The sequence below is a fragment of the Scyliorhinus torazame genome, chromosome 3, assembly GCF_047496885.1.
Source record: "Scyliorhinus torazame isolate Kashiwa2021f chromosome 3, sScyTor2.1, whole genome shotgun sequence".
NCBI classification, from domain to species: domain Eukaryota; kingdom Metazoa; phylum Chordata; class Chondrichthyes; order Carcharhiniformes; family Scyliorhinidae; genus Scyliorhinus; species Scyliorhinus torazame.
Window position 1 is genome coordinate 245,010,277 of NC_092709.1, and position 23,970 is coordinate 245,034,246.

The 23,970-nt window shown below is 44.3% G+C and overlaps 1 protein-coding gene across 1 annotated transcript in view; it reads right to left on the bottom strand.

Moving 5' to 3' along the window:
* Positions 1-241: 241 nt before the first annotated feature.
* Positions 242-23,970, bottom strand: part of parp8 (poly (ADP-ribose) polymerase family, member 8) — a 629,329-nt gene continuing 605,600 nt past the window's right edge. Inside the window, exons 25-26 of the mRNA XM_072497074.1 lie at positions 23,769-23,853; positions 242-10,981 (exon numbers count right to left, since the gene is read on the bottom strand). Coding sequence (XP_072353175.1) covers positions 10,879-10,981; positions 23,769-23,853 — 188 coding nt within the window. The 3' untranslated portion in view covers positions 242-10,878. The remainder of the gene's footprint in view (positions 10,982-23,768; positions 23,854-23,970) is intronic.

A 23,970-nucleotide genomic window follows, 5' to 3' on the forward strand; every position in this document is an offset into this window, starting at 1 on the left:
AAAATGTAGTTATGTTCTTGGATAACATAAAATATTGTAATTTAGTACCATTTTAGATTCTGGCACAGCTTTATTGCAATCCTTTATGAGTTAAGACCAATGTTTCCAACATACATTTGTAAAATATGATTTTCCGCATAGTTTGTAACACAAAAACATAACCTTGACTGGTAGATCATTTATTGGATGTATGGAACTCACACTCTCAGCTGCACAATTGAACTCCACAGACTCAGAAAAATCACCAGAAAGATTTATCTTTTTAATTAAGCATTTTACATCAATGATTGATCAAAACAGTCCATGAACTGATCAAAACAGCAAACAAAACTCCAAATAAAGATAAATTAAACAGATAGCAATAGGAGTCAAAGTTCTGATTAAAAGCAGTGTGAACCAAGTACAGAAAATATTTGGCCTCTGTATTTTTGGCAATATTTACATCATGTACATTGATGTTGTTGTTGACAGTATCTTATATTTCTAAGGCACTGAAAGCTAAGGTACTGAATTACAATTACATCTGTTATGACAGCTGCTCTGCATTTTTTATAATGAAAGGTTTGTACCAATTTTAAAATAAAAGCGTGAAAGAAACAAAAAAACTGGAGTTGAACACAGTAGTGGTGAAATTGATCTTCAATCGTATAACAGGATAAGCAATAGCAAGTCAACAGCTTGTTTTACACCCTGCGTGATTTCCTTTTCCAGCCAATTTCACCCTCAACGATTCTCATTCGAACGCAAGTGAAAAGCCTTAAATTTTGTATTTGTGTGCACTCTGTTTGAATACTGAGTAATTAAAAAAGTGAATTTAAATCATGAAAGATAAAAAAAGGGTAAAATTGGTCTTTGGCATGAAGTACAAGGGTCGGTAATGGATTAACAGCCCATTTCGCAAATCGCCCAATTTCAAACAGGGTGGAGATAAACAGGCTGCCAATTCTTTATCACCCATTTGCTCTTCTGCCTATGGCCAATTTTAACTCGAGTGCTAATGCAGGAAGCTGAAAGAGAAAAGGACTGGTTCGAGCTTTGAATGTATCCCATAACTTCTGATGAAGAGTCCCACAAAAGTCTTAACTCTTTGATGCTGACCATTATCCAGTTTATTTCTAAACATGGAACCTAGTTTCTACAGTTAAACTATCAACAGATATTAATGAAACTGAAATCGGAAACTGATTTACTCTTTGGAGGGTACATTCAGAACAATGAGAGCTTGTGGATTTTGGTGTCTGCACTTCCTGACATGCAGTATTAATACCCACAAAGGCATTAAAAAAGCAAAATTGAAATGTCTTAGCATACATTTGAAGTCAAAACATGTTTGCAGGATTTTATTGTTTCTCTGATTATCTTCATCTGAGACACAAAAAATATCAACATACAACTAACATCATGTGTAAGTATCAGTGTGGGAAACCTGGCTGCAAATGAGTCCAAACTTGTTGGGCTTAGTACACAGGAGACGTGCGATTCAATTCTTGGTTCAAACACCTACCTTTTATCTTGTTAGTTGCATGGCAGCATTTTAGTTTGTTTTTTGATGTGGAATGTTCGGATTGTTCTAAACAAAAACACACTGCACCCATCTGACAATCCACTGGTAAGTGTAAGATCGATTTTTCTTTAACTTTATGAATAAGAATAGCACAATTGATCATAGCTACAGGACCGGGCCTTTCAGCCCCTCATGCCTGTTCCTCCCTTCAATTAGCTCAAGGCAGTCAAAAGTATTTGGGGTAAAATCTGACTTTGGCGGTTGTGCAAAAGCAGGTGACAGAGATATGGCAGGTCGTTTTACACCCTGACAATTCATTCTCACTCACTTTGCATCACTGCTGAAGGCTCCAGAGTTTTTAATTTAATTACAGACAATCACTTAGAAGCTATAGAATGTCACACAAATAAAGGCATCATGTCCTCAGGCCATTTTTTGAAAAACTAGCCAATCACCATTTCATGAAAAATGAAAGAATTGAACTGCGGTAATGCTGGGACAGAAGGTATGCCTGGATTGCTGGTTGAGACGGGGTCGACACTCCTAATACACCAGTCACTTGAAGCACACACCCCTCACACCACGTCATAACACCGCAGAGTGGAAACAGAACTGCAGGAGCTCAAACTGGCATGAGAAAGCACAGTCCACTGATAACATTAGAATTATAATCTTATTGATGAGACAATTTGGCAATTTACATCACTAAATCTAAACTGTTTTGAAAAAATATAATTTCTCAGCAGCCATTCCATAAATATATATTTTAAATAAAACATACTGCATTGCTCATGCAAAAACCGTAATCAGATCATTGCCTGCAGTCATAGAACACTCTACTGCTTTGTGCCAAGCATACATTCTTAAACTCCTACATTGCAGTTACACTGTACAATCAGTTTGCTGACTCTAGGGGACAAAGTGCAGCAAGCAACAATAGAGCTTTACAGAATGCTGCAAATTGCACTAATTCAGGCTAGAGATAGTTCGTTGTGTACCTGATTACCTGGGTGAACAGAGCTTTACTCCTCTATTTGTTACCTCTTTGTGTTAGCAGGGTGCATTTGCTTTCTCATGTTGGGTCAGGCAGAGATGACGCAAGTTATGGCCAAATGGCATTCGCGCCATTATAGACACATCTCAGCTGCCATAGTGGGACTTAAATCCATGTCACCAGACCATCATAGTAGGCCTCTAGATTACTAGTTCACTACACTACACCGCAATCTCCCACAGGATGAGCCTGTCCCCAGAAACATCCTGTAACATGACCCATTGGTGCCCAAACTATTGAAGGGCATCTGAGGAGGCAGGGAAAAAAAATGTTTGCCGTCCAGGCCATGATGCCAGCCTCCTACCCTGAGGGGAACCCCAGTTAGAATCACTAGCAGTCAATCTGCCATTATTCACTATGAATATCTCTTGTTTTGTCCTGCTGGGTCTGCCTCGCAGTTCCTGCTACCAATACAACCTGATATGGGTGACCCTATTTGGGGCAGAAACCGATTCCATTCCAAACAAGGCCCCGTGGAAATTAATGAATCTGGAGGATTCTGAGCCCTCCTTGCTGATTTACAGTGGCAGTGTATTGGAAAGGCCATGAATTTGTGCCACTGTGTCTGTGCAACACTGGATTACTGTAAAGAAGATGAAAGTCAGTCTAGGAATCTGTGCTATTTCAAGAGATGAAATGGAGTGTGGTCAGGAACCGCTGACTGGGGATCAATTTTCCTTTGAATTTCTTGTCACCACAAGTCTCCAAAAGCAAAATTCACCACACATCTAAGTCTAAGGATGACAGAGAATTAAGAATAAATCAAGCAGAAAAAAATGTTCACTGCAAACAACAGAGCATCTTATCCTTGTTGATGCACTGAGAAGAGGTGTTCTTTAATAAGTCCAAAACAAATGAACTTTTGAAATGTATTATTCAAGGAGAGCCGATGCAGTGGACTAGGAGTATGTGGCTTCCTGTCTATGACTCCCCACAAAATGTGCCTCTTTCAGATCTTGGAGTGACAACAGAGAGGAGTACATATTGAGCATTGCAGGATATTTTTCCAACTTTGTGTTCCCAATTGGGACCATAGTCCGCCTGGAGCACACAGCAGAAATTCCAGCAGGTTGTGTGCGATTTTCCTCCGGTAAGTTGTTGGAAAATTGTGCAGAGCACAAAGCAAAATTTCAAAGCTGCACACTTGCTGGGCAAGTCTTACCTCCAAGAACATAGTTAGGAAATTATCTTTTACACGTGTCCCTATAAGGGCATACTTAACAGAGGTCGGGGGACGGGGCTCCTGTCCTTCTTTTCAATTGACAGATGAGTATAGTGTCGGAAAATAAAAAACAAATTAAAAAAATTATACTTGCTCCCCGATATACACATAAAATCTTCCCCAGAAGCCTAGATCATTTATAAAACATGTTCACTAGCTAGTAAGATGCCTGCTATTCCCAATGGAGGCCTTCTGTTTATCAGCATTAAATAGACCTACATAAAAAAAATTCAATTTAAAATAAAACAATGGTGTGAAACATACTGCGACATTTCAACATGATGAGGTACTAAGTAAGAAACATAGGTGTGGTATGTGGCAGCATTCCATCTCATATGACAATGGTTTGTGCCATGGTGGTCAATTCTGTTTAAAGCATCACCTGTCTCAGGATCTCTACTCAGACTCAGCTGTCTTTGCCTATTTGCTACAGCAGAAGACAGTGGGCTGAGGAAGTGCATGATTCTCTGATCTCTGCTTTCTCTGGTCACTCTCATCAGCTTCATACATGACAGCAGCAAAAAGAAGAATATGCCGAAGAATGTCGGTGTCAGAGCACAACCCTGTTTGACCCCACTGTGGATCACAAACTATTCCGATGTTGCCTCGTCATAGCTGATGGTAGCCACCGTCTTGTCATGGGAAGAGGAGATCACATTGAGTAGCTTCAGTGATAACCAATTTTCTCCAAAAGCTCAAATAAACCACCTCAGCTCACATGGTCTAATGCCTTGGTCGGATGGCTGAATGTAATATGTAGAATCATGGAACCCCTACCGTCCAAAAGGAGGCCATTCAGCCCACTCTCCAAAGGAGCACTCTCTACTTGGCATACTCCACCATCCCATCTCTGTAACCCTGCAACCCCACCTAACCTTTGGACACAAAGCATGGCCAATCCACATCTCTGGACTGTGGAAGGAAATTGGAACACTCGGAGGAAACCCACGCAGACATAGGAGAACGTGGAAACTTCACAGTTACCGAAGGTTGGAATCCACCGGGTTCCTGGCGCTGTGAGGCAGCAGTGCTAACCACTGTGCCACTGTAATGCCCTGGTCTCCTTTTTTCATGACAGGTCCAGACTGAGAAGGTAATGTGAACTATAAATCTTCCAGTTCTGAATGCAAACTGGGATTTGGGATAGATGCATTCAACCAAGATTTGCAACTTGGCAAGGGCAACACAGGCAAATATTTCTCACGATGTTCAGCAGGAAGGTAGCCTTCATAGTTGTTGCAATCACTGTGGTTGCCCTTGTTCTTGTACAGGGTCACAATCTTTGCATCATGCATATCTAAGCCACAGCCCCTCCCTCCAGCAGAGACAAAGATTGCAGGAGTGTTGGTCTTCCATTCTTGATGAGTTCAGGTGGTATAATGCCAACACCTGGAGTTTTGCTTGTGGCAAGCAAGTCAATAGCTTTGCTAAGCTCCTCCAATATGGGTTCAATATCCAGCTCTGACAGACTTTCTATGGTGCTCAGAACTTCCTGGGTGACAGTGTTCTCACTACAATACAACTCAAAGTAGCATTCCAACCATCTCTCCAACTATTTATTGCAGATGCTGATGACCTCCTGTCATTGTTTCCATTTTCTTTAACAATGGACCTGTTGCCATTTTGATTCCTTCATACATTACCCTAGCATTCCCTGTGCTGAAAGACATCTAAATCCTGGCAAAGTTGTAATCAGTAGTCACTAGCGCACTGCCTAGCAACTTGTTGGACTTCTTCATACATTCGGGGCTCGATTTAGCGGCCTCATCCCGCTCGACTTGATGTAGGGACGACACCATTGAATCTCACAATGGGCCTGGATTGAGATTTGTGACACTAGAAACATCTCTCGAGATTCAACGGAATCTTGCAGCGCCATTAGGCTCATTTAAATATGTGTTCGCCTTATTCACCCGGGACCCGGGATTCACTGGCCTCGCCAGCGAGGCCTCAACCGGGTGCCGTTTGGTACTGGTTGACAAAGTTGTAAACCAGTCATGATGGCACGTTTAGTGGTCTTGCTGGGGAATTGAGGCCCCCGGGTGGTTGGGGACAGGCCAGACTGGCAGTGCCAAGGTGCCCGTGCCAGGGGATGGGCCTAGGGTGCCCATGGCAGGGGTCAGGCCCAGGATGGCCTTGTCCATAAGAAGTAGGGTGGAGGAGAGACTCGAGGAGCCCGGAAGAGGTGAAGTGGGGGGGTGGTCCTGAAGCCGCGGCGGGGGAGCAGAGGTTGGTTGAATGATTGGGTGCTGCCTTTAAAAAAGGCGCCCTAATCTGCAAGTAGTCTTCCTGCACTGGTGAGCTGAGCTCGCCAGTGCAGGAAATGACCTAAAGAGTGTCCTCGACATGGAGGTCCTCGCCGAGGCCACAATAAACAGCTAAGTGCCATTGAATAGCGGGATCTTTCTCGGCGCTGCAGGCTGAATTGCGCCTTCAGAGTTTTCTCGCTTGGGTCTCTCCTGTAATTAATGAGAGCATGCTGCTTGTCTTCAATGACAGGTGCCATTACAGTGATGCTAGCCTTGAACCAGTCAACGTTCTTCCACTCTTGCTTCACATATGTTGAGAGTGGAATACTGGAGACGGTGTTTTGAACAATGGTCCATTTCACTTCTGCACTGGGTGTGGAAATGTCAGAGAGCACAAGAGGAAAATAGAACTTGCATTTATATAAATTCCATGATATCTTCAGGATATTTTGAAGTTTATTACAACCAGAGAATTACTTTTGAAATGCAGTCGCTGTTATGTAGGCAGACGTGACAGTCAATTTGGGAACAGCAATATCCCACACATGGCAAATGGAATCGATGTATATTTATGGTAGTGTTGTCTAAGGATAAATGGGTGGCTCATATGTTACGAGAAATCCCTGCTCTTCTTTGAATCATGATGGAATATCTTTTACGTCCAGATTAGATGGAGATCTAATTTAAAATTTCACCTCCAAATATGCAGTGCTCTTTCAGTATGTATTCAAATGCTCGGATTAAAGCAAACATTGTTGACAATAATTATTACAACTGACCAAAAATTAATTGCACATTCCAAAAACCTATTTCAAAAGACAGCACTCTGATAATTAATGCATTGAAGCTTTGTCAATGCATTGGAGCTTCTGTTTCTGTGCAGAAGTCCACCATTACCACCCTTGTAGGGTTGAACTTAATGCTCCTTCTGGGTGAATTTGGAGGTGGAGGGGGAACGGGGTTTTGTGTGATTGGGAGTAGGGTGCAGGGTGGAGACCTCACCTTCCTGCCTCCCTCCAATTAAGTCCACGGCATGACAGCTTGTGGCCAACCTTCCCACCAATTGAAACCCTAATTAATACCCATTTAACAGCCGCACCCTGCCATTGCTGGTGTTCAACTAGTGACGGGTGAAGGACTCAACATGCAGAGAGACTGCCCAGAAAACAGTGTTGTATTTGCTGGCAGCCTGGTAGGGTGGTCCCTTGCTCAAAGGCACTGAGTTTCTGATCGAAGAACCTGCCATCCAGAAGAGAGGGGGGAGAACACATTGTCAGCCACCTCTTTCCTCAACGATACTCCCACCCTCGCCAGCAAGCCCCATGCTCTGACCCCCAACCCGCCATCACTTACCTTTCTCTAGGGATCTGTGTGGCAAATGCCCAAGTGAATTACTGGCAGCAGCCACAGTTCCAGGTACAGCTGGCGGTAGTGGAGAGCTCTCTGCCTCTGATTGGCCATGAGCTCTTGGGGGTCATGATTTCTGCTCCACTGGAGGAAACCTTGCAGTTGAATGATCTGCCATGGAGCCAGGAGCCCTTGCAACAGGGTTCCCGCTGCCAATTAGGGGCTTAATACCATTGGGGTTCCCATAATTATGTTGACAGGGGTGCCACCACTTTTGTTGGTCAACATCACTGCCCCCATTTAATGCTACCTGTGGTGTTCCTGGTTTTTCACAGATTTTCATACTCATGAAAAAGGTATTTGTAATGTGTCACTACGGCGAGGTACTGGTCCTTCTACTGCGCAGTATTGTTAGAAATATTGGTACATACGTGCCTTTTTAACTTGTGTTGCTCAGGTAGCATATCCTGTTGCCAATTGTGGTCCACAACAATGTGGAGAACTGTTTTCAGCTATTTCTTTGCACTGAAAGTGCTTTCAAAAGTCAATTATTACTGTACGAGTATGAAATAAATATGCTATTCAAAAGAAAATGTTCACTTTAACATGGGATTAACTGGAATGAACATACAGGCATTTTGCTCATGCTACTATTACTAAAACCAAAGCTTAGTCACACATTGATGAAAAATGTAAGTGAAAATGTAAGTACCACTTGCTGACTAACATAGAAGAAAAGCATTACGGTGTAAAATTCCACTTTGATAGGGGCATAGAATGAGTGTTAACTGATTGGTTGTCCATTATTCAACTTGAATGATTTGCTTTTCCATTTATTTTGATCCATTAACATCCATTTTGTGGCCCTACTGAAATTAATTTTCACATCTAATTAATCTAAAACAAAATCAGTGGAAGAGTTAATTAACTGCACTAAGTTTCAATGTAAACATATACATCCCCAGTTTATTTGTAAGGGCAATTTTAAATACACAATGTCGATTGCCTGAATAGTTACCCTCAGTTCCTGACTGAGGACCTGTTAACTGCACTGTGGACATCGAGATAGTGCTGTAATGGTGATTTGATACTGGACAAGAGACAAGTGGATGGCAGTGTGAACAAACACCATAATTGGATGAAAGAAGTGTTATATGCTGAAAATGCAGAACAAAATTGTAATTTTAAAAACAACATAAACTGTGATTAAGAACAACAAACTTCTGATGTGGTTTTAAACCAAATGACAATGACTATAGATCTCATCAAACCTTCCTCATTTTGACAAAAAGGTACAACTATACAATATATGCTGAAATTGTTGATACCAGTTTTGGGTTTGATTAATTAGTTTACATTGCATGCCTTCCTTATTACATACATGTGTCTGTAATATGCATCTTCCAATTGTGAAAAATGTTACCAACAATGACTGTTTAAAATGACACGTAAGACATTTAAGACAATCCAGTGGACAATGCTAATGTAAGATGTATTCAAAGGATATGAGTTTTGTATTTTAAACAATCTCAAGTCTATAGAAAGTTTGATTTGTAAACTTTTTCCACACCTGATATTTTTTTTTTTTACTGTTCTAAGCTGAAGTCAGTACCACCAATGTGAAGGGCGACCGTAAAGAGGAATGAAACAGGGCAAACATTCTGAAGAGTGCTGATTCAAAATCTCTTTGTCATTGAAGAGTTTCAAATTAAACATTGGTTTTCATGGGCGTTGGATAAAGAAGGGTGGAGAAAGCATTGTAAAGTGTTTTGTGCTTGTATCGAGAAGTCTGTAACTTTGAACAACTTTAATGGAAAATATAAATATTGTAATGCACTCTTCATCCCATCACTTCCCTGCCTGTACAGTTACAACACATACAATACGGGCTGTATGACTCTCTCCAGCATGAAATCCTTTATAATTCAACATGTGACACACATTAATACATATAAACAAAATCTTTCCTAATTTGTTTTCATAGGCCTCAAACAAAGGTGAGAGCAACATGATTTTATCTTTCTTAATTGGCAGACTGAAGAGGGGATTGTGCTGCAAATAAAATACCCAACATTACTACAACCTTAACCTGCAAAATTAAACTTTTCAAAACAGAAGCCAATTATTCTGTCATGTGATGATGGCATCACCAATTTGATGCCATGTGGTCACATCCACATGCTTTACTTAAAGATCATAATTTTGATTAAAATTGTTACAAAAAATCGTGCTTTTTATTCCCCCCTTTTTTGAAAATAGTACCCAGCAAACCTTCACATAGAACTTTTATCGGTAGGGAATTCAGCACTTGACAGAATTAAAAGGTTTAAGAGTAAATGCATTAATTCCATCAGTGAACTAGAAGCAAGAGTGTACTGTCTGCAAAGAAATCCTTTTCAGCAAGAGCCAATGAAAAAACAGTTCAGCAGTACAGTGACTTTCTTCTTTTAGAGATAGCGTTGAAGACCAATCCTTATTTTCAACATAAATGTGCCACTTTTATGGAAAAGAACAGTGTTGGATATTTGGACTCGTCAGGATATCAAAATGAGTATCTTTTATTGTTTCAATATGCTAAAGCCTTACATTATACCTCTAGTTAAAAAATGTACATTTTGGCATACCATTTCTCAATGTTGACATCTTATTACTTTTACTCTTGTGTAAAAGGAATTTTTAGAGGCAGCCAGCACCAACGCTTATCACTACCAAGAGTTAAAAAAGGGTATTTTTCATATAAAAGGTGGCATCACTATGGCACATTAGAAAGGGGTTGGCTCCACTTAGGCCTGCAATCAAAGCACCCCAGGCAGTTTTTTAAAATTGTTATTTCTTTTTGCCATTGTCATTAGAATCTTTTTCAAAACATAAACAAAACTGTGGTTTGGCTGGCATAGCCAGGGTGTTACAACACACACTGACTGTTTTAAAAAACAGACTCCTCCTGTTCTTGACGGGACAGGATTATATCAGCATTCCTAAAACTTAGAGATATTTATGACTAAAGAAAAACACTTGATAAATGTGAATGGGAAAATGGCTCCTTGAATCAGCCGATGCCTGATGCAAGCCTTTCTGCCTCAGCATTCCTACATGGCAGAGGGGCACAGGCCCCATGTATTCCATTCAGTGCAAGTTCTACACTTTGTCAAGACCCACAGTTTAACTAATTAGCACAGGGGTACACCCTGGCCACAACTGCACCTAACTTCACACTCAATGCTCTACCAGTGCCAAAGCTGAATAAAATTGGGGCCAATGCATCTTTTCCAGGAAAACCTATTATAACAAAATCAACATTCAACAACACCGACACTCCAGACTTGGCATTACTAAAATGTTGTTAGGTTCAGGTAAGAAATCTGGAAATTAAAGTGCGTTATTCAAAATCTTATGTTTGTGCATTTGAAATTAGATTGTTAATATTTTAGTTCAAAACTGCACTGCAGCTTAAAAGCCAGAAAAGGTATTCTGATCCAGTCAGTGACGATGTGTGATTCTTTTAACCTGTTGCTGTCTGGTTTCCAATGACCCGAAGGATTTCTTTATGAATGCTGGGTTCTTGTGTGTTCGTACTTATATCACCCACTTGGCCATCTTCATAACTGAAATGAATAACAAAACAATACTCTTTTTGGCCTTATCTGGAGTTTGCGTTCTTAGCAGCTATATTTTGAGGGATGAGTGCCAAAATGAAAACCAACTTCTCGTTGTGTCAACATTTAGACGGTGTAAACAATACACATTTATTTTTTTAAATTGGAACCACTTTGGTTGGGAATGGAAAGCCCATGAAAGAAGAGGTTTGAAGTACAGGCAATACAAAGATAACAAACCAGATGGATACTTGAGCAAATGTTTCATTATTATAAAAACAAGCATACACAAGTCTTTTTGTGATTTAAGTCACTTGATGTGGGTACATATCTAGTTTGAGCTGACCAACTGGAGAAAAATGCCCGACCTCCAATTGCCGCATCGCAAAATGGTGCCGGCACAATTGTCTTCCATTCCCTATGAATGGCAGCCAGTAGTCAAGAATCCTTCAGTTACAAAGGCATTGAGGACTACTCAAGGTTGGGTGAGCTGCAGATGCAATGAGACAATGAAGCTGTGGCGGTAAGGGAGACCTGGCTCAAAAAAAGGGTAGATACCAAATATTACTGGATACACAGGGCAGAATTATATCAATCTACAGCGGCTAGATTTGCATGTCGGTGACACACATGACTGGTAGTAGGAAAGTACCTATGAGTGTGATATAGAATCATAGCATCATAGAAGTTACAGTGCAGAAAGAGGCCATTCAGCCCAACGAGTCTGCACGGCCCTCTGAAAGAACACCCTACTTAATCCCACGCTGCCACCCCATCCCCGTAACCTCACTAACCCCACCTAACCTTTTGGACACTAAGAGGCAATTTAGCAGAGCCAATTTACCTAACCTGCACATCTTTGGACTATGGGAGGAAACCGGAGCACCCGGAGGAAACCCATGCAGACACGGGGAGAACGTGCAAACTCTACACAGTCACCGAAGCTGGAATTGAACTCGGACCCTGGAGCTGTGAGGCAGCAGTGCTAATCACTGTGCCACCCTTATGACAAGAGACCATGAACAGCATATATTTCAAAATTATCTTATATATACCTATTGTTAGACTGCCTGTATGTTAGACTACTTAGGATTTCCAAGTATTCACATATTAGTTTCCTTAGAAGTTATTTCTTATAGAGATGATAAAGATACTGATTTTTTACTGTGTCATTTGACCCTAATAAAAGGTTTTATGAAATGCTCTGAATAAGAAACATAGCTGTCTCCTGCAGCCAGCTGGGGTCACTGTAGCTTCATTCCTGAAAATATTCTGGTAATCCAGAGGTAATAGAAAGCAATAGAACTTAGAATAATCAGCATTAATAGGGAAATAGTACTCAAAATATGACTGGGATTGAAAGAAGACAAGTCCCCAGGACCTGATAGCTGACATCCTGGGGTGTAAAAGGAAGTGGCAGTGGAGATAGTCGATACATTGGTTATTTCAGTGGATTGGAAAAATGCTAATGTAACGCCCTTATTTAAAAAGGGACGCAGAACAGTTAGTTTAACATCTGTTGTGGGGAATTTGTTAGAATCCATTATTAAGGAAGCAATATCAGGACATTTGGAAAGTCAAAACTCAATCCATCAGAGTTAGCATTGTTTTATGAAGGATAAATCATTTTTGACTAATTTGCCAGAGTTCTTGAAAATGTAACAAGGCAAGTAGATAATGGCGATCTTGTAGATGTAGTATGTCTGAACTACCGGTAGGTGATAGGTGCAGCACAGAAGGTTAACACACAAGGTTAGATTACATGGGGCTAGGGGTGTTCTTGATTAATAAGGGGATTTCTTGACTAAGAAGGGGATCAGGGGTTTTGGGGAGAAGGCAGGAGAATGGGGACGAGGAACATTTCAGCCATGATCGAATGGCAGAACAGACTTGATGGGCTGAATGGCCTAATTATGTGTTTCTATCTTATGGTCTCAATGCCTCTGTAATGGAGGCATTTTTACCACAGTGGATTCTATAGGAACAGAATGGAAGAAAAATCTTTCAAGGTTGCAGAACAAGTTGATAAGATAGTTAAAAAGGCATATAGATTACATGGGTTTATAACTAAAGACACAGAATATAAATGCAAAGAGATCATTCTAGAACAGCTTTCTAAATTACTGGTTAGGCCTCAGCTGGAGCTTTGTGGACAGTTTTGATGACTGCATTTCAGGAAACATGTAAAGGCATGATGAAGGGTATAGAGGAAGTTTACCAGAATGTTATCAGGAATGGGATTTTGGTTGTAAGGAGAAGATAGAAAATTTTGGACTGTTCTCCTTGGAACAGAAGCAGTTAAGAGTTGATCTAATAGAGATTTCAACATAATGAGAAGTTTTGACAGAATGGATGAAGAAAAAACCAATTCCCTCCAGTGGGTGGGTCAATAAGAAGAGGTCCTCGAATTAAAATCATTGTCACTTGGTCTAGATTGGATATGAGAATTTGTTTCACTTGGAGAATTGTTGGAACCTGGTACATTCTAACTGAAAAAGTGGTTAAAATTATTGCATGGGCGGCAAGGTGGCGCAGTGCTTAGCACTGCTGCCAAACGACTCTGAGGTCCCGGGTTCAATCCTGGCCCTGGGTCACTGTGGAATTTGCACATTCTCCCCGTGTCTGTGTGGGTCTCAACCCCACAACCCAAAGATGTGCAGGGTAGGTGAATTGGCCATGCTAAATTGCCCCTTAATTGGGACAAAAATAATTAGGTACTCTAAATTTATTTTAAAAAAGTTTATTGCATAAATAATTTTATAAAGGTGTTGGACGGATAAGGATCATAAATTACTATGGAGAAAAAGTAGAGGTATGGGACCAAGCACAACTACTGTTTCAAAGAGCCAGCACAGGAATGATGGACTGAATGGGCTCCTTTTGCACTGTAAGCTTCTTTGATCAGGTAGGTATAGAGAGCAGTAGGATAATTGGACCAAGATGGAATAGAGAGTGTGGAGAAGGGCAGGTAGGATTGGGGAATAAAGAGTGGAGAATAAGGAAAGAAGGGGAATGAGGAAAGAGGGAAGAGTAAGACAGGCTGGAGGGAAGGGCATAAACCTTATGGGATGGAACAACCTCAGGAGGGCTCGGAAAGGCAAAGCACCTCTGCTCTTTTGTGATTTTAATAAATGACTTGAATGAGGAAGTGGAAGGGTGGGTTAGTAAGTTTGCCGATGACACAAAGGTTGGTGGAGTTGTAGATAGTGTTGAAGGTTGCTGCAGGTTACAACAGGACATTGACAGGATGCAGAGCTGGGCTGAGAAGTGGCGGATGGAGTTCAACCTTAATAAATGTGAAGTGATTCATTTTGGAAGGTCGAATTTAAATGCTGAATACAGGGTTAAAGGCAGGATTCTTGGAAGTGTGGAGGAACAGAGGGATCTTGGGGTCCACGTACATAGATCCCTCAAAGTTGCCACCCAGGTTGATAGGGTTGTTAAGAAGGCATATGGTGTGTTGGCTTTCGTTAACAGGGGGATTGAGTTTAAGAGCCGCGTGGTTTTGCTGCAGCTTTATAAAACTCTAGTTAGACCACACTTGGAATTTTGAGTCCTGTTCTGGTCGCCTCATTATAGGAAGGATGTGGATGCTTTGGAGAGGGTACAGAGGAGATTTACCAGGATGTTGCCTGGACTGGAGGGCATTTCTTATGAAGAAAGGTTGAGGGAGCTAGGGCTTTTCTCACTGGAGCGAAGAAGGCAGAGAGAGGTGACTTGATAGAGATGTACAAGGTGATGAGAGGCATGGATAGAGTGGATAGCCAGAGACTTTTCCCCACGGTGGAAATGGCTGTCACGAGGGGACATAATTTTAAGGTGATTGTTGGAAGGTATAGGGGAGATGTCAGAGGTAGGTTCTTTACACAGAGTGGTGTGTGTGTGTAATGCACTGCCAGCAGAGGCGGTGGAGTCAGAGTCATTAGGGACATTTAAGCGACTCTTAGACAGGCACATGGACAGCAGTAAATTGAAGGGGTGTAGGTTAGGTTGATCTTATATTAGGATAAATGGTCGGCACAACATCGTAGCTGAAGGGCCTGTACTGTGCTGTACTGTTCTATGTTCTATATAACATGGTGAGTTGCCTAGTGAGGGTTAGAAAGGGATTCTGACATCAACAGGAAGGAATCAAACAGTAGTCCACGTTGGGGAGTTCAACATGGAGTAACAGTGCTTAAAATTTTTGAGAGCGGAATGCTCAAAGTAAACCAAAAATGATGATTAGTGGCTGGAGATATGATAAGAAGGCAACAATGCTATTTTCATAAATAAATGGAATGATCTAGGGCACGATCTGCTGGCCTTGTCATGCTTGACCGAGAGCGCAGCATGGTTGGTAGATGCCAGGTGAAGCCAGTACCCCTCGCGAGATCTACCCAGATCTTGAGGTGTCGAGATCAGGATCCTGCCCAGTATGGCCATGACCAAGGCGTGCCCGATTCAAACCTGGGTGGCAAGGGACAGTGCAGGGTGTCTCCCTGGCTCTCACCCTGGAACATGGACATCTTGGCACTGACAGGCTGGCACCTTGGCATTGCCACCTGCCAAGGTGCCTGGGTGGCACTGCCAATGGTCAAGGCCTGAGGAGGCCATGCCCATGAAAGAAGGGCGGAGGGGAGTTATTAAGGGTGGGTGGGGGGTGCAGGGCAGATAAGAAGGGGCTTTTGGGAGGTTGCCAGGGGTTGAAGGGTGGGGGGCCTGGAAGGGGTATGGGGGAACCTGAAGGTGAGGCACACGGAACCCATAGTGGGTGCCATTACTTGGGAGAGGGTGTGGGGCAATGTCTATATGTATTAGAGTGACATTGCCCATGGATGGGAAGCATGGGGGACCACAAGCTCACTTATAGATCAGGGCATCCTTTCAAAATGGCGGCTCGATCTCTGAGGAGCCAATTAGGCCAGCAGGTTCAGCCCCAGTGATGAAAATATTTCTAAGTGTCGGCTAAAATGGTGAGAAACTCCCCAGGTCCCAAAAAAGTGACTAAGGGCCCGATCTAACCAAATGGGAAGAGTCCCACAGTGAGCGCGTTTAGCGACGAGTTTGGCGCTGAGAAACACCATTCTCTCTTATGCCCATCCAGTTAGGTGCATGGACTCAGTGGGGAATATGCGCCCGAGGCCATACACAGTCCCGTTTTCTGCACAGTGGAGCTCCGCTTGCCAGAACTCCTCAGTGTAGTGAGAGATTAAATGGCGTCCTGATCTCTCGAATTTCCGACGTGACCACCTAACCCCCCAAGCCCCAACTCACTATAAGGGGGCTCTCGGGGGCCCCCCACACCACTCCTCCACACCCGTGCAGCGCACCCTCCAGCCCGATCACCACCACGTGCAAAATGGCAGCTTGGCAGTGACACCTGGACATCTTGGCAGTGCCAGACTGGGACTCATGTGGCAGTGTCAGAGTGCCAGGCTGATAGTGCCAGGGTGTACATGTGGCACCAGCAGTGCCAGGGTGTCAAACGGCTCAGAGTGAAAGCACCTAATAATAATAATAATCTTTATTTGTGTCACCAGTAGGCTTACATTAACACTGCAATGACGTTACTGTGAAAACCCCTAGTTGCCACACTCTGGCGCCTGTTCAGGTACACAGAGGGAGAATTCAGAATGTCCAATTCACCTAACAAGCACGTCTTTCGGGCCGTGGGAGGAAGCCGAGCACCCGAAGGAAACCCACGCAGACCGGGGAGAACCTCCGATATCCTGGGAGACCCCCACGAGTCCCCCTTTGTAGACCCTGTTGTGTTATGTAATTTGGAATAACACAAGCTGCCACTTGATGCAGTTTTGAGTAAAAGATGCTCCAGACTTTGAAGTGAGTTCAATGTGTTTTATTGAACTATTAGCACAGTTCTCAATGAGTTCGACTCTCTGCTAATCGAAATGTAGTAACTCAGTCTAACTGAACCAGCCTTGCTCTAAGCCACGTGCTGGGGTGTGATGCTGAGGATACACCCTGTCTCACTCTGTAAATGTTGGTCTGTGGAAAGAGGCGGGTGTGAGTGCCTCATCCCTTTTATAGTGAGATACCACCCCTGAGTGTCCTGACTACTCATTGGTCGTGTCCTAGTCTGTGGGTTCATTAGCTGCATGCTTGCACATCATGACATCTCCCTTTTTAAAAATGTTTTGTTGGCGTATGTGAATGTATTTACATGTGAATGAGTCTGTCTAACGTGACTGATGGAGGACAACAGAAGAGAGCAAACAAAACTAACATTCACAAGTCCAGTCTCTGAGGCTTGCGTCAGATCCTCGTCGACCGCTGGAGAGGTGGCGGAGGGGACGACGGCTCCTTGACAGGTGGGATGGAAGCCTGACTGGTGGCCTCGTGGTGCGAGGTATCAGGAGGTGGCAATTCAACATATGGAAATGGAGGAGAAAGTGGTTGCGGGCAGGCAACTTTGCGCAGTGCCCGTTGATTCCTTCGCACATCAGCCATATGTACAACAGAAGAGCGGGGCACGGCATGTCGAACAACAACAGCCGGGGCAGACCACCTACCATCCGGTATTTTGAACCTGACAGGGTCTGCCGGGGATAGCACAGCCAGATCGGTGGCATGGGCATCATAGCCCTGCTTTTGACGGTCTCTGAGCTGCTGCATCTTCTGCAGCACCAGGAGGTGATCCAGGTTGGGCAGGTGTATGGCTGGAAGCGTCGTCCGCAGGTCCCTGTTCATCAGGAGTTGAGCCGGCGACATGCCAGTGGACAATGGAGTCGCCTTGTACGCGAGCAGTGCAAGGTGTATGTCGGAAGCAGAGTCCGCGACCTTGCAGATGAGCTGTTTCACAATGTGCACCCCTTTCTTGACTTTTCCATTGGACTGCGGATAGTGCGGACTGGAGATGACATGCTGGAAATTGTATGACCTGGCAAACGTGGACCATTCTCGGCTGTTAAAGCACGGGCCATTGTTGCTCATGACGGTGATTGGGATTGGGTTGAGAACGTCTCTTTACAGGCTTTGATATCGGTCCAAGAGGTGAGGTCTGGGAGCTTTAGCACCTCAGGGTAATTCGAGAAATAGTCGATGATCAATACGTAGTCGCGACCATTCGCATGAAAGAGGTCGATGCCAACCTTGGACCATGGAGAGGTCACTATGTCATGCTGATGGAGCATCTCCTTGCTCTGCGCTGGCTGGAACTGCTGACAGGTAGCACAGTTCAGGACCATGTTCGTGATGTCCTGGCTGATGCCGGGCCAGTAGGCAGCTTGCCGGGCTCTGCATCTGCACTTCTCGATAGCTAGGTGTCCTTCATGAATCTGGCGCAGCAACAAGCTCTGGAGACTGAGCGGAATGAAAATCCTGTCCAGCTTGAGGAGGATACCATCAATCACCGTCAGGTCATCCTTCACATTGTAAAATTGTGGGCACTGCCCTTTCTGCCAGCCATTGGTAAGGTTGTGGATGACGCGCTGCAAGAGGGGCTCTTTGGCTGTCTCATGACGGATGAGAACTACCTTCTCATCTGTCGCCGAGAGAGTGCTAGCACACAGCTGCACCTGCGATTTGATGTGCTGGATGATCTCCAGCTGCTCACTGGGCGAGGTGACGGAGCAGGACAATGCATCAGTGATGATGAGCTCCTTGCCAGGTGTGTACACTAAGTTGAAGTCATACCTCCTCTAAGTTTAAGCAGGATTCTCTGCAACCAAGGCGTCATGTTGTTCAGGTCCTTGTGGATGATGTGGACCAGAGGCCTATGATCCGTCTCGACAGTGAATGTCGGCAGGCCGTAGACATAATCATGAAATTTGAGGATGCCGATGAGAAGACCCAAGCACTCCTTCTCAATCTGAGCATATCTGGTTTCAGTGGGCGTCATCGCCCTTGATGCAACTACTGGTGCCCAGGATGATGTGTCATCTCGTTGAAGCAACACCACACCGATGCCATCCTGACTCGCATCTGTGGATATCTTTGTCTCCCAGTCCGGGTCGAAGAATGCCAGGACTGGTGCAGTGGTGAGATTGGCTTTCAGCTCCAGCCACTCTGTCTGGTGTGCCGCCTTCCACTCAATGGCAGTTGACTTTTTCACCTGGTTGTGTAGGGCCATGGTGTGTGTGGCCATGTTTGGAATGAACTTGCCCAGAAAATTGACCATACCTAAGAAGCGCAGCACCGCCTTTTTGTCCTCATGGACCTTCATCGCCTCGATGGCCTTGATTTTGTCTGTGTCCAGGCGCACACCATTCTGTGAGATTTGGTCGCCTAGGAACTTGAACGTCGATGTGCCAAAACAACATTTGGACCTGTTTAACTTAAGGCTGTTGGCATGTACACGACGGAATACCTTCTGGAGATGGGACCCACATGTTCTTCAGGGGTCATGGACCATATGATGATGTCGTCCACGTACACACAAACCCCTTCAATGCCTTCCATCATCTGCTCCTTGATGTGATGGAATGTCTCCGATGCCGAGATGATGCCAAATGGCATGCAATTGTAGCAGTATCGGCCAAAAGACGTGTTGAAGGTGCAGAGACTTCTGCTGGACTCTTCCAGCTGGATTTGCCAAAATCCCTGTGATGCATCCAATTTGGTGAAAAAGCGCACGTGTGCCATCTCACTCGTGAGTTCCTCCCGCTTTGGGATGGGGTAGTGTTCCCGCATGATATTTTTATTGAGATCCTTGGGATCAATGCAGATACGCAGGTCCCCCGAAGGCTTCTTTACGCACACCATCGAGCTGACCCAGTCAATCGGTTCGGTGACCTTGGATATGATGCCTTTTTGCTGAAGACCCTTGAGCTGTGCCTTCAGGTGCTCTCTCAGTGAAGCATGGACATGTCGTGGTGCGTGGACCACTGGCTTGGCATCAGGTCGTAGCAGAATCTTGTATCGATATGGCAGCGTGCCCATCCCATTGAACACACCTGGATACTGGGCGAGGATGTTGTCGCTGCCGGCCTGAAGATCCACATGGGAGGATGTTGTGGTGTAAACCCTTTGAATGAGGTTCAGCTGCTTGCAGGCGTGCGCACCTAGTAGGGATGCCCTGTCCGGCTTAACAATTTCAAAGCGTAACCGTGCTTGTGTGTGTCGGTTGGATACGTGCAGATGGCAGGATCCCAGTGCCGTGATGGCATTCCCGTTGAAATCCAGGAGCTTGCAGGCAGCTGGAAGGACCGTGGGGAGCTTCTTAATGCGTCTGGAGTCTGCCTGTGAGAGGAGGTTGGCAGAGGCACCTGTGTCCAGCTTGAACTGGATGGGGCAGTGGTTGAGCTTCATCACTGCTCGCCATACGTCCTCGGAATCCACAGCTACGACTGACTGGACTTGCAATGAGTCTGGTGTGGTGTAGCCACCTGGGTTGGCCAACTCCCGATGTAAAGTGGAGAACAGCAAAGGCTGCAGGGAAATTCAGCCAACACAGGCAGAAACCAGCAGGCGCAGGTTTACTGTGTATTAAACTCTGCAAAAGCCCAGACAGCATCGATACAAGCAGCCATCTGCATAATAATGTAGCAGCCATCTACATACTACTAAGCGATCCCCGGGAACAATCGCAACATTTGGGACAAACAAAGCTAAGCCAGACTCCCCGGCGCCAGCAGGAGCCAACACAAAAGAGGTTAACGGACACCTCAAGACCGCCCATCGATCAGGGAACCACTCCAGTATTGGAGAAATCGAACCAAGCGATTGGAACAAAGTCCAATCACTTGGAACCAGGTACAGGGTCCGCCCCGAAAGGCGGGAAGCCCCTGGGGACAATAAAGTTAAGCCCCCAAGTTCAAATCATTCTTCTTGACAGGGTCACTCAGCAATGCGAAACAATCTTGACCGTGACCGGTTCAACTGCCGCCGATATCCAGTAAGTCTTAAGTCAACGCTCGCTACGAGATAGGCGCTCCTAGCTATCAATCCGTACCAACTTCGAATCCCGCAGACTCAGAACCCGAACAAAAGGCCATTTGTTCCCCTGGCCTCGTGGGCCAGTCCGAAGCTAAGTATAGGCCTGTTAGTTGTAGAAGTAGCTTAGACGTAGAATTTGTGCATGAGTAGCGCTTACTGTGTATAATAAATGTGCTTTGATTTGAATCTTACTTATCGGTGTATTGAGTTATTGATCATTACTTGAACTTGAACCTCGTGGCGGTATCGTAAAGACACCTGGCGACTCGAGAGCAAAGGTTATAAAACAGAGTCAATTGAACCAACCAAAAGTTAGCAACAGTGGCATATTCACACTTTGTAATTATGCCCACATGGTAGGCATTGTCCAGGCATTCATCATCAGGATCCGTTGCACTGCCAGGATCAGAATCCTGTCGGCATTGCTGCACACTCCGGATGCGCCGTCGTCGAAATTGTGAGCGCTGGCTCCTGACTGGTCGTGCAGATCTGCACAGGGCAGCACAGTGGCCTGGCTACCCACATTTTAAACAGCGTCTGCCTCTTGCAGGGCAGTGTTTCTTTAAATGGGCGGTGCCACAGTTCGAACACGTCATGACGTCGGCGTGCTGATGCTCCGTGCGTCATTGCACCTGTGCAGTGAGGGTTTCGGCCGCTTCGTTATCCCGTTCGCATCGTGCATGCGTCAGGCCCCAAGAAGAACGCGCGAAATGGCTGCTTTCGTCAATGTTGAGGCGCTGCATCCGGGAGATGGCCTGCACACTCTCCATCTCGTGGGAGGCTAGTTTATCGTTTTCTGCAGTTTTGTACTGGGAATAGCGATTTTCAGCATGCTCATGCACTGTGTATGTTTCAATCGCGACTGGCAGGGTCATATGCTTGATCTTCAGTAACTGCTCTCTCAGAGGATCAGAGTGAACTCCAAAAACGATTTGATCTCTGATCATGGAGTCAGTAATATCACTGAAGTTGTAGGATTGCGCTAGCAGTCTAAAGTTAGTTAAATATGAGTTGAAGGATTCGTCATTACCTTGCAATCGCTGCTTGAATATGTAGCGCTCGAATATTTCGTTGGTGTCCATCTCACAGTGGCTGTCAAACTCGTCCAGAATGGTCTGAAACTTTGTCTTGTCCTGGCCTTCGGCGAAGTGAAAGGAGTTGACTATTTCCAAGGCGTGATCACCTGCTGTGGTGAGGAAAAGTGCTATCTTCCGTGCAACAGACGCACCATTCAGATCTGATGCTTCGATGTAAAACTGAAATTTCTGCTTGAATGTGATTGCCGGAGGTCCTGAGCTGGTGAGGAGCCGGAATCTTTTCCATTGTGCCGGTATACATTCGCTAGTCGTCACGGATCTTGCTGAGTTGAACTAACTAGATTGAACAGACTCCTCGTATCATGTTGTGTTATGTAATTTGGAATAACTCAAGCTGCCATTTGATGCAGTTTTGAGTAAAAGATGTTCCAGACGTTGAAGTGATTTCAATGTGTTTTATTGAACTATTAGCACAGTTCTCAATGAGTTTGACTCTCTGCTAATCTAAATGTAGTAACTCAGTCTAACTGAACCAGCCTTGCTCTAAGCCACGTGCAGGGGTATGATGCTGAGGATACACCCTGTCTCACTGTGTAGATGTTGGTCTGTGGAAAGAGGTGGGGTGTGAGTGCCTCATCCCTTTTATAGTGAGATACTACCCCTGAGTGTCTTGACTGCTCATTAGTTGTGTCCTATTCTATGCGTTCATTAGCTGCATGCTTGCATATCATGTCAGAGACCAGCACTGAACGACACTCGCCCGAGGTCTCCAAGGGAAGGGGACAGATCCCAACGTGTTGGTTACCTCAGGGAACTGCATATTAGAGTAAGACTAGCTGTCTTGCTCTAATGTGCATATTTGCCATGACGTTATGCCGCCCACAATGGGTAGGCTTCACATCGCAACGTCTCGCCAGTTCGCGCTAGATCTCGCGAGGCGTAGCAAGCCGGGTAGTTCCCAGGAGTGGGGCCTCTTGTCATTTACTTGCCATGCTGCGCTGCACCGTACTCATTTTCGGTCACAACATGGCCGGTAGATCGCTCCCTAAGTGTGGTTAGATTGCGGTGGGGAACATGACGGCAGAGCCAGTGGTAATCTCCCAGCAAAGCTCTCCACAAATGACACATAGAAACCTTTCCATTAGATCCCGTCCCAACACTTGGAATACTAACTCGTCTCTTCTATCTACAGATGCTGACTGACCAGCTGAGTGTTTCCAGCATTTCATTTTTTTTGTTTCAGATTCCTAGCACCAAACATGAGAAATACTAGAAGTAAAAGACCAAAGTCCCTCTATCATTCTTGTAGTTGATGTTATAACAATGCTGGATTTGTTAATCAATCTCAATCAATGAATTCATAACAGACCTGGACATGAGGCAAGGAAACCCCCAGTGGTGGGATGTTTTGGGAAATATAGGTGTAATGCTCCTGTTCCTCCCAAGCATGTAACACTTTAGCAATGCTAAAGTTGAAAAGTGATCCGCAAATCAGAAATGCCCAAGTCGAGGAGCCAGGTACATAAATTTAAAAGACTAAATTCAATGTAATTGGGCAACCACTAAAAGAAATAATTGCCAGAGTTTACAAGGACAAAGTACTGAGACTGTTGGAAATCTGAAATAAGAACAGAAAATCCTGGAAGTTATCATAGTTTATTCAACAACACTTGAGGAGAGTATAGGTGTGGAGCACCTTAGAGGTACATGAACATGCAGGGAGGTTACATACATAGGTCTCGGCCAGTTACCTGTGTTGAACAGGAAGCCCAGTCACAGAGGTCCAACAACAGTTACCAATTCTGTCAAGTTGGAACCCAAGTTAGCTACCCTCCATTTTTATTTTATTTTATCAATTGAGATTAATTTCTAACAGTACTTACACAAAGAAGAATCTTGTGCAGACATGATCTGTTTGTGGAACTACCCAAATTTCTCCATGTTTGTGCAAATCTGGTGAAGTAATCACTGCAAAAACACATACAAAAAGAATGAAAGCAGAATAAAACTTTCTCTGTCTTTGTTATTTTTCTAATTTCTTCCTTCAATTGTGTCTTTCCTCATTTCTTGTAAACAGCTGCATGG